The following is a 14,784-nucleotide window of genomic DNA, read 5'->3' on the forward strand; positions in this document are numbered from 1 at the left end:
AATAATAATAATAATGCTCAGTAGGTATACTTGACCTGTTGGGTATTGACAGACGCCGGAGCATGGAGCCGTCATGTTGCGGAGCCGATCCACAGCCGTTGGAAATTGGGGGTTATGATGACCGGGAAGGTGGAGGCTGAGATGGTGGAGGGAAGCATTGCCATCAGCGGCGGTGTGAGACAGCAGTTGTGACTGGCTGGAATGATAATTCAATTAGTGGGCCTTTGACTCCCGTGTCCTGCATGAACCGATGCAATGCTTAATTAAATAATTCATTGGGCTTCCAATGTGCACAGGAACACATAAATTCCTACTCACACAAATACAGACTGGGACGCAGCATTAAGCAGTGATGAGCATTAAAGGACAGCTGATGAGATAGATAGAGGACATAATAAAACCCACACACAAAGGGACTGGGTGGATAGAATTAGGTGGCACTGGTGCATGCTGGACCCTTTGTCTGTAATGACAAGATGGATGATGGCCCAAATAGACTTTCCTCTGAACTCCACCCCTTGATGTGACCAGAATGGTCTGTGTAGATTTTTTTTGCATTCTCTCCCATGTTGGTGAGATTTAATCTATGACTGCATTTTGTTAAAACCCTACCAGAGGTTTTTAAAAAGTGTGGCTCTAGGCTTCCCTGGCTATCTTCCTCCACTGATAATTGACACCAGTCAAGGTATGAGCATTGGGATAAATCTTGCTGAAATGAAAAACTTCATAGAAAGTCTGAACTAAGATCCAATCCATCTAATCCATCATATCTTAAACGGCTTAATAGTACCCGATTGTCCTACAGTGCTCCCAGAATGCAGACTTACTAGTGGTTCAAAGAGGCCCAAAAGTAGAATGAGAGCCAGAGCCTGTCCCCCTGTGGCTCCCAGTTTTGGTTCGGGAGGCAGACGCGATACCAACATTTAGTAGTAAGCTTAAGACTCTTCTCTTTGATAAAGCTAAAGGCATACAACTGCAAGGCAGTAAGTTTAGTTAACTCTTTTTTCTCTTTTTTGTTTCTTCAATTGTTCAGTTTTGTGCCAGGTGGCCATATTCAGCACTACATGTATGATATGGAGAACTAATTAATAATAATATATATATAATCTTATAATATAATCTTCTCTTTAATAAATAATAGAACAAACTTGATAGGCCTCAGTTCTACTAACCTGAATATAGGTTTAAAATCCTGCTACAACACGTATGCATATACACAGACAATCCAAAAACTTGAAGTACCATTACATTTACAGAATCACATATAATTACGCTACCATACCAATGTTATGACAATGCACAAATCATACGTTCTATCTACCTTCAACCGCTTATCTGGGGTCGGGTCGTGGGGCAGCATCTCTAATAGGGGACCCCAAACATTCCTTTCCCGAGCCACATTAACCAGCTCTGACTGGGGGATCCATAGGCATGTCCAGGCCAGCCACCAAATAGGCTGCTAGATAGAGAGCTGTACCCTACGGCCCAGCTCTCTTTTTGCCACAACAACCCAGTACAGTGAATGCAATAGAGGTGTGTGCATAAGATCTCGCAAGATTAAAACGTGACATGATTTCTCGTTGAGGTAAAAAGTGTCTTGTGATATCAGTACACAAGTGCAGAGCAGCACCCAGCATGAAGGATTAGTCTGACTTTGACCTCAAAATTAGCAGAAGATCCCCCTGCCTGTTCTCCAAGAAAAAGAGAAATGTTCTCCCTTCATCCTATAATGGTTAGAAATCCATACTAGAGTAGCCTATTTCCTTGTTTACTGCTGCAATGAATAAAATGCAGAAGAGGAGAAAAGAGCATCTGTCTTCACAAAAGTCATCTTTTGAGTGTTTGATGGTAATTTATTTGTGCTTTAGAACGTAATCAGTGTGAAACAATAGTTTAATAAGCTTTATTTCTCTCTGTCTATTGTTCAATGGCAAATCCAAGTACAAAACAACTGGTCTTAGCTACTGCCAGAAAACGCTTGGCTACGTTGTAACCTTAGTTCTCTATGTGAAGACCGTAAATATCCACCTTACATGGAATAAGTAACAGTGTTACTGTTAGTTATACAGGTGAGAAGCCAGTCATTTGAGTTTGTGGCAAAACATTTTACTGCTCGGTTTGGGACTTTTGCTTAAATAAAGGACTATTTTTCCAGTGTTATTTCTCCATTGAAGTTTTCTTTAGAATAGTGTTAAAAAACGTCTCATCTTGATCTCCCGGACCCAATCTTGTATCTCTTCTCGTGAGCTGGGTGTCTCGTCACACCCCTAGTATGCAATACCACCCCCGCTGCTCTGATTTTCTGGCCAATTTCCCCTCCATTGTCCCCTCACTTGCGAACAAGACCAAGGTACCAAGGATTCCTTTCCTACTCGGAGTAGGCACTCTACCGATTTTCTACTGAGAACCATGGCCTTAGGTTGGGAGATATTTAGCTTCTTTACACTTTGCTGCGAACCGATCAAGTGAGTGCTGAAGGTCATGGACTGATGATGCTAACAGGACTACATCATCAGCCCAACTAACCGCAAAGGAACATTTGCTCACCACCCCAGGTTTCTCCCTAAAAGGGAGTTTTTCCTCACCACTGTCACACTAATGCTTGCTCTTTGGGGAATTACTATAATTGTTTGTCTTTGTAAATTATAGAGTGTGTTCTAGACCTACTCTATCTGTAAATTGTCTTGAGAAACCTCTTGTTATGATTTGATACTATGAATAGAATAGAATTGAACCCCCCGCCCCCCCCAACCCCGACTACGCTATGTTAAGCCAGTTAAGGAATTATACAGTCCTTCATGGCTAATACATACCACAGTGCATAAACAATAAACCTATATTGCTTTTATCACTTTTTTCTGTGTCATGTCCCAAACAGATCTCAGAAAACCTGGGTAAGATGTACAGTGAAATGATCTTTGTCCATGGCTTTGTACACTGTGACCCACACCCTGGCAACGTGTTAGTCCGAAAGTGTCTGCAGAGCAAGAAGACAGAGATCATCCTGCTTGATCATGGCCTTTATCAGGTGAGAAATCTCCAGGCTGCCTGCACTTAAAGAAAACACCATTTGTTCTAAAATTGCAGTCCATTTTTCATGCTGCTGGCTTAGGCCTTGAGCACATGGGTAGAGCACAAATACACAGTCGAGATACACATAAAAACATGGATGTGACAAACACTTTCATAGGCAGACCCACTTTTATTAGAGCTACAGCAGGATAAAAGCTTTTTGATAAAAAACTAATTTAATGTTGTTCTTAGCAGGATGCAGTGTGCTGTGTTTGGATTGGTGCACAACAGACTTAATCATGCTGGCATAACCATATGTGCACTTTCATGTTCTACACACACACACACACACACACACACACACACACACGCACACACACAAACACAATAATAATAATATGCATGAAATGTAACATGAATATAGTCAGGGCCATCCTTAACAGGAATCCTTGAAATTTGTATAACCTATTAACAGTTCAAATATGAGGAAATTAGGAATGTGTCTGTAATAAATTGTTACACTGTTATCCTTTCTGAAGAATGATCTGCATGGACCTACGTGGAATAAGTTCTCCTTTCCCATTGAGCCTCTTTCTTATCTACATACTCTCATGTCATCAAAGTGAATAGAGCGATTTGTGGAAGAAACTTTCAAACATTGTGAACTAGGGCTGGGTTTTTAAAATGTATTTTCTGATTCAAATCAATTTCCAATTAAATGATCCAATATCAATTCATCTGGAGGTGAAGCCGGTAGATAGGATACGGACCACAAAACACAAACACAAAACTTTTTCAGGATCTAAAAAAAACAGTACAGTAGAATATCTTCAAATTTAGTTTTAAATGCAATAATTGGTTGCTTTTTGACCTGGCATCTCAAATGTAAGAAATTCTTGGTGAAATATGATTGTTGTATAATTTCTAATGATTAATAAAGTAGATAGAATTCTAACAAAAGACAACTAATCCCCATCCAGGTCCTGGAGTCAGACTTCAGGTTGAACTACTGTCGGTTGTGGCAGGCTCTGATTAAAGGTGACATGTCCGGGGTGGAGCGTTACAGCCTAAGACTGGGAGCTGGAGATCTTTACCCGCTGTTTGCGTGCGTACTCACCGCTCGTTCCTGGACAGCCATCAATGTTGGCATCAGTTCTGTGCCTGTCACACACTCTGAGGTACTGTATGAGCTCTCTCACACACACACACACACACACACACACACACACACACACACACACACACACACACACACACACACACACACACACGGACATAGTATTAATTCAAAAGAAAACCTTATGTTACAAAGTGCTTCACATACAGTATGTTCATGAAGTAATTCAGGCAGTACCTTAAACACCTGAAAACATTTAAAAAGCCAAACATTAAAACATAAACAAGACTAAAAACCCATTAATCTGTATGTTCACCCCACTATATGAAGTCTTGGATTGATTGAAGAAAACACCAACAATAGATATTCTTGTCCTCTCTGTATATGTTGTGAAAGCAGCAATCAATGTAGTTACACATGCAAAGCTCAAGTGGAGCACAAACCGTTAGAGGACTGGTATTGACAGCTTCAGATACAAGACCCTGCTACCTGCAGAAGATTTTCTGCAGAAGTATTTGCCCTACAGCTATTTCCATCCGGTGGTGACAAGGACCTGAAGTTCAAATGGAAAAAAAGCTGGACTACTTTCTGCAGAGGCTCTGCTCCTTCAATAGTTGCAGTACCATACTGAGGATATTCTAGCAGTCTATGGTAGCCACTGACACTTAGGGCCCTATGTTAACAATCTAATCTCACAATGTGAAGTGCCTGGCACAGTTGCGTTTAGGGCCTGTACAAATCCATTTTTGCTAGTATAATGGTGGAAAAAGGGTCCGTGCGCCAGGCACATGGTTCAAAAGGATTGTACTTAGTGTCTTGATTAATCATAGGTGTGTTTTGGTCATAACGTGCAATAAACTAATCAGAGTGTCATCTCCCATTCCTTTTAAAGGCTAGGCGCGTTTGTACCTTGGCGCATTGCTATTATGATGGTGGATTTGCTGAGCAGGGAGGAGAGATTTTCAGGAGAAGAAACTGATCTGCACATGCATGAAGTGAAAGTGCACAAGCAGATCACATATGGCACAAGCACTATGCAACCAAAAGTCCACAAGGTGAAGCAGGCATTAAAATAATAAAATGCTGTATTATTGACTTTAGACCAGTTTTTTTGGTCAATGGCGCGATCACTTTTTGCTGCCTTAAGATAGCAATACACCAAGAATTCACCTAAACACACCTGCATTTAAGACCAGCCAATGGGCGTACAGATGGGCGCAGGTGTATTTGCTATTTAAACGATGTGTGCTGGACAGGAAGCTGACAACTGCGTCAGTCTTAAACTAGCAAAGACATTTGAGTTGGGCTTTGTGCTGCACTGCGCCAGGTGCAAGATAGGGCTCAAAGTCACAATATCATAATCAGGAACAGCCTGTATTAGACAATATGCTAATTCTAATTAGCAGAATTAGAGAATTTTATAGGTACGTTTAAAACTCCAGACAGAATTCAACCATCTTTCATCTCGTCAAGTTTGCCGACCAGTTGCTTAGGAGCAGAAGTACTTTTTATGAGCATGGTGACAAGATTGTTAAACTCCTGGCCAATCAACTGCATGGATTTAGAGCAAAGCAATTTATCCCTGGAATACGGACAGACAGTGGGTGTACAACATCAGATCAGAAACTGATTAACGACAACTGCCATGTAAACCTTTTTCAGTAACATGCCTTCCCTTTCTCAAAAACTGAAGCATAGCCTTACAACTCAGAATGAAATTATCACAGCAGTAACATCTATGCAATCAGGTAAATCTCCTGACCCAGACAGACTCCATCTGACAGTTCTCAGTCAAATTATCGCCTTTTTTATGTTCAGTATTTCCAGAGTCATTTGACTCAGGTAAACTCCCCCCCTTTGTTCTGTCAGGCCTGTATCTCCCTGTTGTTAAAAAAGGATAAAGATCCTCTAGATTGTGCATCATATAGACCAATTTCACTATTAAATACGGATGTAACAAAACTTGCCAAAATCCTTAACCACAGATTGGAGGATATTCTTCCCTTTATCATATCCCCAATCTAACTGCGTTTATAAAGGGACGCCACTCATTTTATAATATCCGCCGGTTAATGAACATTGTATATTCCCCAAAAAATACTGAATCAGAATGCCTCGCTTCTATGGATGCTGAAAAAGCAGTTGATAGTAGATAGATGGATAGAGTATAATGGAATTATTTGTTTTTTACCCTTGAAAAATTTGGTTTTGGTCCTTTTTTCACTTCTTGGGTTAAACTATTATATGCATGCCCTTCTGCCTCAGTATTAACAAACAGCCATTACTCGAGTAGTTTTGATTTGCATCATGGGACCCGGCAGGGTTGTCCTTTGAGCCCACTCCTTTTTGCTATTGCAATTTAATAATAATATTGATGTATACGTTATTAATCCCACAAGGGTAAATTACAATTTACACTCTGTTGTTATTACACACAGGTCCTGAAATACACACACATGCTCTGTACCTATACATGCACTAAATGAGATGTCAGAGTGGGGGGGGCTGCCCATGGAAAATTGCTCCTAGCAGTTGGGGTTCAGTGCCTTGCTCAAGAGCACCTTGGCATTGCCCAGGAGGTGAACTGGCACCTCTCCAGCTAACAGTCCACCACCATACTTTGGTCTTCATGGGGACTTGAACCAGCGACAAACTTTGGATTCATAAAGAATTTTTTTTGTACAAATCTGACATATATACAGAAGTTAATTCCCTAATAAGCCCCCAGCCAATCCTGTCTATATGTTTCTTTCTGTTAACCCCACAATAAAAGGCATAATTTCTGTCTTTTACAACCTTATTTCGAAGTTGCATAGCCCCTCTTTAGCAGCTATGAGAATCATATGGGAGCAGGTTCTGCCTAGGTTCTGCCTTCACAGATCACATGTGGGATTCAGTCCTGGATCGGGTACACTCTACCTCCATGTGCACCCGACATGTTCTCTTGCAATTTAACGTAGTACATCGTATCCACATATCTAAAACCAAACTAGCTTGTATGTTTCATGTTGTGGACCCGACCTGTGATAGCTGTAAGAGCGCACCTGCATCACTCTGTACTGTACTGGACGTGTCCCACCTTGACTGAGTTCTGGACATCAGTCTTTCAGACGATTTCTGAAGTACTTCACCATCAAATTGAGACAAACCTTTTTACTGGCATTTTTGGCATTTGTCCCAAATTTGGGCTTGAAGCTGAAGGTATTTACCTTAGGACTTAGCCTTTACCTTCTTACTGGTTTGTAGGGCTATCCTGCTCCTCCTTCCCACTCACATTGGATTAGGGACAATATGTCTTGTATACATTTACACAAAATATTGTCATTTTTGAGAAACCAACTACAACAATATCAGAGTAGCTACGCCCTTCCCCTCTTTTATCTTATTTTATTCCATTTTATTTATTTAAGTTTGTTTTTTGTCTCTTTTTTGTTTTTTTAATTTTTCATTGTTTTTTTCTGCCAATCTTAACCTGTTCAACCTTCTAATTTAGACTGTGATTTAACTCATCTCTGGTAGGAATTTGTTAATGTAGGTCTGTTTGTAATTAGGTGGGAGGGAGTTGGATGTGGGTGGGGTATGGTCTGGTTAACAAAAAAAAAGGGAAGAATATGTATATTCCATCATACAGTAATTGGTTTTACAAAGTTGTCATTCAATAAAAAAACCTTTGGGGGAACAGTCTGTATTAGCTATGTAGTCTTACACTACCTCAGATCTGATACTGTCCATAGATATCTATATGGAACTCTTTAGACTGATCCCTATCATTAACCTTTTTATATTTTCATGATCCATTCTTTTAACCAGATGTTGGCATTGTACCATTGTATATTGCATAATATATTTTGGATTTACACCTTATTTGCATCTTATTGTTATTGTAATCTTAGACTTTTGTATTTGCACTCTTTATATTTCCCCCAAGGCCACAAGAACAGAACTCGGCTGTGCACAGAAATTTGCATTCATCATGTGGCGCCTTCTGGCCCAAAAAAGCAGTTTTCCCAAACATTTATATGTACATCGTTGTAAGATGGTGAATGCGAATCATAATTTGATTTATTCCATCTGAAAACACATGTGGAAAGTCTTGAAGAGGCCTATGATAGCAATGTTTATAAATATATATATATATATATATATATATATATATATATATATAATTTTTTATTTTATAATTTTAATTAGTATTAGTTTGTTTGTGAAAGTGTTAATATATGTTTTATAAAGACATATTAACACTGCCATTCATAATTCATTCAGGTAGTTACTGGTTTATTAATTTGATTTAGTGTGAGCTGATTTAAAGTGAGGACTATCTTTGCGTCACTAAGCATTTACAAATGAGATTTAAAGGCCAGCAACACCTCAACACTCACCAAAGTGTCAGTTGTTGTCTAAACAGAAAAAGGAAACATACGTAACACAAAAAAATATAGAACACATATTCAATAGCAGAACATGGCTGGATACAAAACATTTGTAACTGTACAACTGTAATGTTCTTATAAAATGAAAAAGAAACACTGCATTCTCATTTAAAAAAAACAAAGTCTGTTGAGGGTAACAGGGGATTACAGAGGAAAAAAATCTAATAATAATATAACTAATAAAATCTTTCAGTGTCAAAATTCAACTAAATCCTATTTATTTCAAATATGTGAGAGTACCAGTGCTGATCCAGGCCAAGGTTTCTATTTCTACAACAGAGTTGCACTTTCCAAATGATCTAAATGAACCACTGACAAGTCCTAAATAACTAGTTTGCAATTGATATAATATTTAATTTAAAATTGGTTCATAAAGTTTGAAAATACAATAATTATTATACATACCACATTACAGATGGAGTTATTAATGAAGGATAAAAGTGATAAATGTGTTTATGAGTTACATACTTACGTGTTTTAATGTAGGAACACTGCTTTATAAATGATGAATGAAGTATTTATGGATGCTTAACTAATGCTTCATAATGTGAAGTTATTATTATAAGATGTTACTAGGTGTGATTCAAGATAAGATTGCTTTTAGAATCCACTGTTATAATACTGGGATATGTGTGATGGGAAGTGTCCCATTACCCACGGGGATTCCACAATGCCATCTGTGCTCGAGAGAGAGTTTATTTATACCTCCCTTATGCAACATTTTGAAGGAGGCAAAAGTACTACACTATAGTCGGCTACAACCCCCTCACACATGACAGGCAGTACAAGGCAGGATTTAGCAGGGACTATTACAAGAATAACTCCCTTAGCCTTTTTTGGTATTAAAAAAAAATGGAAATGTATATATTTGCAGAATCTAAAGGTAGAACAAATAACTCCATGATAATGTAGAGTTACTATGTATGGGGGGTTATATGAAGATTGACCTGAGGGTAGTGCTAGAGGACAGTTCAAAGTGTTGTTGACATTAAAATTCAAAGGGTTCATCCTCTGGAGATGTGATCAGTACATGTTATGACCATCTGTCTGTGACATTGGCATTAACAAGGCATTTTGGCCTCAATGTAACATTTTATTTTACTATTTACTCAGTAAAACAAGTAAACAGCATTTGCATTAAATACTGGGCATTGTAAAAATGGATGAAATATTCAACCAGTTAACTGAATGCAGAAAACAAGTTATGGAAGTTCAGGGATACCAGTATTAAAATTAATAAATTTTGCATTTTCTATTACATATCAAATTTAAAATTCCCTTTTTTCAATTTCATATTTAAAACTGCATAATTACCTCCAAACTGAAATGAAGCACAACTTTGCTAAAAGTTGTGTTAATAAATTGGTACGTTAATAGAATTAACATACAATTAACTCATTTTCAAATGAACAAAAAAAGTGCAAGCTTAACTTGAAAATTACAAACTTGACTTTTCAGAATGGCAGGATTCTCCCTGGCTGTCAGTCGATATAAAAAAGGTAGGATATAACCAAAATTGTCCGGAATGGAGGATCAAAAGATTTAATTTAAATATTGGCAGACAAGAGAAAAGTGTGTTCTGCAGGTCATCCTGCCAGACTTTAAGGAACTGTGTGTTTAGCCTGATATGTCTTCCCCTGAATAAATAACGGTTAAACTTCCCTCCATGCAAACATTTGTGTTGTCCTATATATGTTTTTTGGGCGAGGACAGAACAATGAGGACAAATTATGTTATTAACATTTAATTTATGTATGTATGTATTTAAATAAGGAGACTATTTATAAGAAGACTAACATTTATAGTTTTCTTATTTTTATTGTGCGCAAAAACGACAGTTTTAGCTGAAAGGTTTTGTCACAATAAATAAAACTATTATCTATGGTTTCTTTTGTACACCCAATACACTGTTTAATTTGGAGCAGTGCCATTATAAAGGAACAGACTGCACTTGCACTTGCATTTGAATGCATTCATCCCCAAAGTAGTTGTATTCCAGTGTGAGAATATGTGTTCGTAAGACATGCCCTTCTTCTCTCTGTTTACCACTTTATCTGAGATGAAAGCTCTCCTATCAATCTTGGCCACACATATGCACGCATGCACCATTAGGCAGACTCTACTGTACTTTAACCCACTTGTTGATTGTGCACTCTGAAATTAGGAAGACATTTCAATACATTTCTTTTGCCTCAACCATTCATCTGCTTTGTCTTGGTTATCCCTTGTGATATCTCCTCTCTGCTGTTCTTTGTTGTCCTTTCTTTCCTCGTGTTTCCTCTCTATCCACTCTCTTAGGCGTGGATTATTTTTAAATCCTGCTCCTAACAACTGATGATGCATTCCATTGATGTTAATGCAATCACGTGCACAAAGCAAATGTTAAGTGCTTTTAGAGCTGCGGCTTTTGCTGCCTTTCTTTTACATGCAAGCAGGGGTATTCATGGTTTTAATGAAATGAATGTTTTTCTTCTAAATATTGAAAACAAATTAATCAGTCAAACATTTAACCAGATTGTGTTTTGACAAGTCAAGCATATTTTTTCATATGTTTTCTGATCTGCTCATTTTGTTGTTAATCCAAACTCAAGTTTTCCTCATCAGTATTCTGTAGACTACTTTTTGCACAGACATTTTGCATTAAAAGCTAAAATTCTGGCATTCAAGGTAATTGAATTTAGAGTAGTATAATTACTTTTACCATGCCTACTATTTTGTAACCCTCACATAACCAGCTGCCTTGTGTCCAATGATATGAATGCGTGATAGTTGTAAACTGGGAATTTGTCCCATTTCTATCATCCATTCCCTATCATGTGAATGAGGTTAGTACTGAGGAAATGTACATTATGCAGAAGTTAGCGTGTGAGCCATGACTAAACCAATGCATATGTTGACTACTATTGAATAATCAATGTGCATTTGTTTAGTACAATTAATTTACTGCCCTGAGTAACTTACATTTTCCTACTCTGCAGAATAAAAAAAGGCATTAGTGATAGCGCCCCCTCCCCGCACATTCCCTTTGGCTTTTGCACGGCTTATTATCGCACAATACAATATGTCCTTATTGAAGCTTTCAGATGCAAATGAGAGCACTGCTACCTTCTATGTGTCCTGCTGACAGCTGTGTGGCCTGCAAACCAACCTGCTATAATTGCTACTAATTGTTATTCCCCAAGCAGGACTCAGAAGAGCACTTCAGAACACCCAGTCGCGTGTTATTTGGACTGGGTTGGGGGGGGGGGGTATTGTGGGTGGGTTTATATCTTTACCCAGGTAACTATTTGTTTTGATTTTGTTAAGTAAAGCACTTCAGAAAACCTGATCCCCCTGTTTGTTTGGATTTTGTTAAGTAAGTAAAGAAGAAATGGAAATGTGAGAAACGGAAATGGAGAGCTGGGAAGTAACAAATAGGGAAAAGCTTAGAAGGGTTTGCAATTCAATAAAAATATGAAAGGAAGGATTTATGCTACAATCTACACATTTTCCAATGTGGAACAGCGCTGGATTTGTTAATAATGTTAAAGGGCAACACTCAATGCCTTATATATATATATATATATATATATATATATATATATATATATATTAGGGCTGGGCAAGTTAACGTGTTATTATCGCGCGTTAACGCAGGTTTTATTATTTCTTTATTATTGTAAAAGTTTGTTGCTCACAGGCTTTTTAAATACTGCAAAGTTGAATTTTCTTATCACCGGAGTACTTCCAGTCTGAAATATCACCTTGACAGTTGATACCAGCAAATAATTCAACGAAACACACAGTGGCGCGAGGCTTCGGCAGCCTACGTTAGATGCAGTGTGTGTGGGGGGGTAGAGATAAACAAAGTCAAGAGATGCTAACAAATGCCATAGCGACGTGGATAGCTACAGACTGCAGGCCCATTAGGGTTGTGGAGGACATCGGTCTGAGAATCGCAAAAACGACGGCAGGTATGAGATTCCCTCAAGACGCACCATCACAAGAAGAATACACGAGTTGTATAAAAAGGAGAGGACTGCAAAAGCGACCACGCTACATGCACCCTAGGGACTAGTGGACTCACTGTGGACTACTGGACTCACTGGGTAACCAGAATTATCTCAGAGTTACAGTGCATTATACTGATGAAAAGTGGGTGCTGCATTCACGTGCTTTGACTGTAATGAAACCAGAGGAGAGACATTATGCTGAGACATGCGTGGGGCACTTTATTGAAGTTGCACAGCAGTGGAATGTGTCAAATAAAGTCCCCGCAGTTAGCACAGATAGTACGAATAGATACGAAATCTGATCGCTGCTGCAAGCCTTCTGCCTTCTGATCATGTCCCCTGCTTTGCGCACGGTCTCCAGCGTTCTGTCAGTGTCTCTGCTTTACGTTAAACAGTTACTTTAACAGCGCATTGGACAGTGTCCCTCAGTGTCTCTGCTTAACAGCGCGTTGGACAGTGTCCCTCAGTGTCTCTGCTTAACAGCGCGTTGGACAGTATCCCTCAGCGTCTCTGCTTAACAGCGCGTTTGACAGTGTCCTTGCAAAGTGCAAAAAGTGTGGGGCTCTAAACCCAGTCCAGCAAGGGCTGCAGAGTTAGAGCAACAACAGATGAACGTGTACATAAGAAGGAGTCGCTTATGCAACACGTTCCAGCCAGAAGAACAAAGTACAGCCTCTGAGATGATTGTCTCCACAGTTTTGAGCATGTTAAGCTCAAGGTTGTTCTGACCGCACCAGGGGCCAGCTGATCAACTTCCAGTCTGTAGGCCGACTCATCACTGTCCCGGATGAAGCCGATGACCGTTGTGTCGTCAGCAAACTTCAGGAGTTTAACAGATGGGTCTCCTGAGGTGCAGTCATTGGTGTAGGGAGAAGAGCAGTGGGGAGAGCACACACCCCTATGGGGGCGCCAGTGCTAATAGTCCATGTGCTGGATGTGATGTTCCTCAGTCTTACCAGCTGACTCCTGTCAGTCAGGAAGTTTGTGGTCCACAGACAGGTGGAGGCTGGCACAGTGAGCTGGGAGAGTTTGGTGCTGAGGATGTCAGGGATGATGGTGTTGAACGTCGATCTGAAATCTACAAACGGGATTCCTGCACATGCCCTTGGAGAGTCGAGGTGTTAGTTAAGATGCAATGCAGTCCCAAGTTGATTGCATCATCCGCAGACCTGTTAGCCCTGTAGGCAAACTGCAGCGGGTCCAGCAAGGGGACTGTGATGTCCTTCAGGTGGGCCAACACCAGTCTTTCAAAGGACTTCATGACTACAGATGTCAGGGTGACAGGCCTGTAGTCGTTTAGTCCAGAGATGGAGGGTTTTTTGGGGACTGGGATGATTGTGGAGCGTTTGAATGCGGAGGTGACAGTGTACGGGTGGGGGAAGGTCTGACTGATGATGAGTTGGTGTTGGGGAGGTGTGTGAGTGTGGGCTTTTCAAACCTGCAGTAAAATCCATTCAGCTCGTCAGCCTGTCATTCAGAACCAGCAGTTTTGGGGGGGTGGTCTCCTGTAGTTTCGGAGTGTCTGCAGGCCTCTCCACACTGGCCGAGGATCGCTGTTTGTAAAGCTGTTTTCCAGATTATCAGCATAGCTCCTCTTAGCTGCTTTGATCCCTTTGGTAAGTGTGATCCTGGCCTGGTTATACAGGACTCTGTCCCCACTTCTGAAGACCTCCTCTCTGGACTGACAAAGCTGCCTGAGTTTTGCTGTGAACCAGGGTTTTTGGTTGTTGTATGTGCAGAAGGTTTTAGTCGGCACACACATGTCCTCACAAAAACTGATGTCACAGTGTCTTTCAGCTCGTCCAGATCAGTGGCTGCAGCCTCTTAAACACTCCAGTCAGTGCAGTCAAAGCAGACCTGTAAATCCAGCTTTGACTCGTTGGTCCATATTTTCACACTTTTTTCAACAGGTTTAGCAGATTTCAGTTTTTGAATGTATTTCGGGACGATGAACCAGACAGTGATCAGAGAGTCCCAAAGCTGCACGCGGGACGTAGCGATAGGCGTCCTTTGAAGTAGTATAGCAGTGGTCCAGTGTGTTAGAGTACCTGGCACTTAATATGTTGTCTATACTATTGGAAGTTCATGGCTGAGGTTTGCTCTGTTGAAGTCCCCAAGAACAACAAGCAGGGAGTCAGGATGTTTTTTCTCCACGGTAGTTATCTGGTCGGCCAGGTGCAGTAACGCCTCAGTAACACAGGCCCGAGTCGGAATGTAGACGGCGACCAGA

At 40.0% G+C, this 14,784-nt stretch overlaps 1 protein-coding gene across 4 annotated transcripts in view; it reads left to right on the forward strand.

Moving 5' to 3' along the window:
* adck1 (aarF domain containing kinase 1) overlaps positions 1-14,784 on the forward strand; it is a 109,993-nt gene that overhangs the window by 74,941 nt on the left and 20,268 nt on the right. For all 4 annotated transcript variants that reach the window (XM_032500146.1, XM_032500145.1, XM_032500148.1 and 1 more), the window contains 2 exons: positions 2,879-3,028; positions 3,993-4,190. In XM_032500146.1, the coding sequence (XP_032356037.1) occupies positions 2,879-3,028; positions 3,993-4,190 (348 nt within the window). The remainder of the gene's footprint in view (positions 1-2,878; positions 3,029-3,992; positions 4,191-14,784) is intronic.

The sequence above is a fragment of the Etheostoma spectabile genome, chromosome 20 (assembly GCF_008692095.1).
Source record: "Etheostoma spectabile isolate EspeVRDwgs_2016 chromosome 20, UIUC_Espe_1.0, whole genome shotgun sequence".
NCBI classification, from domain to species: Eukaryota; Metazoa; Chordata; class Actinopteri; order Perciformes; family Percidae; genus Etheostoma; species Etheostoma spectabile.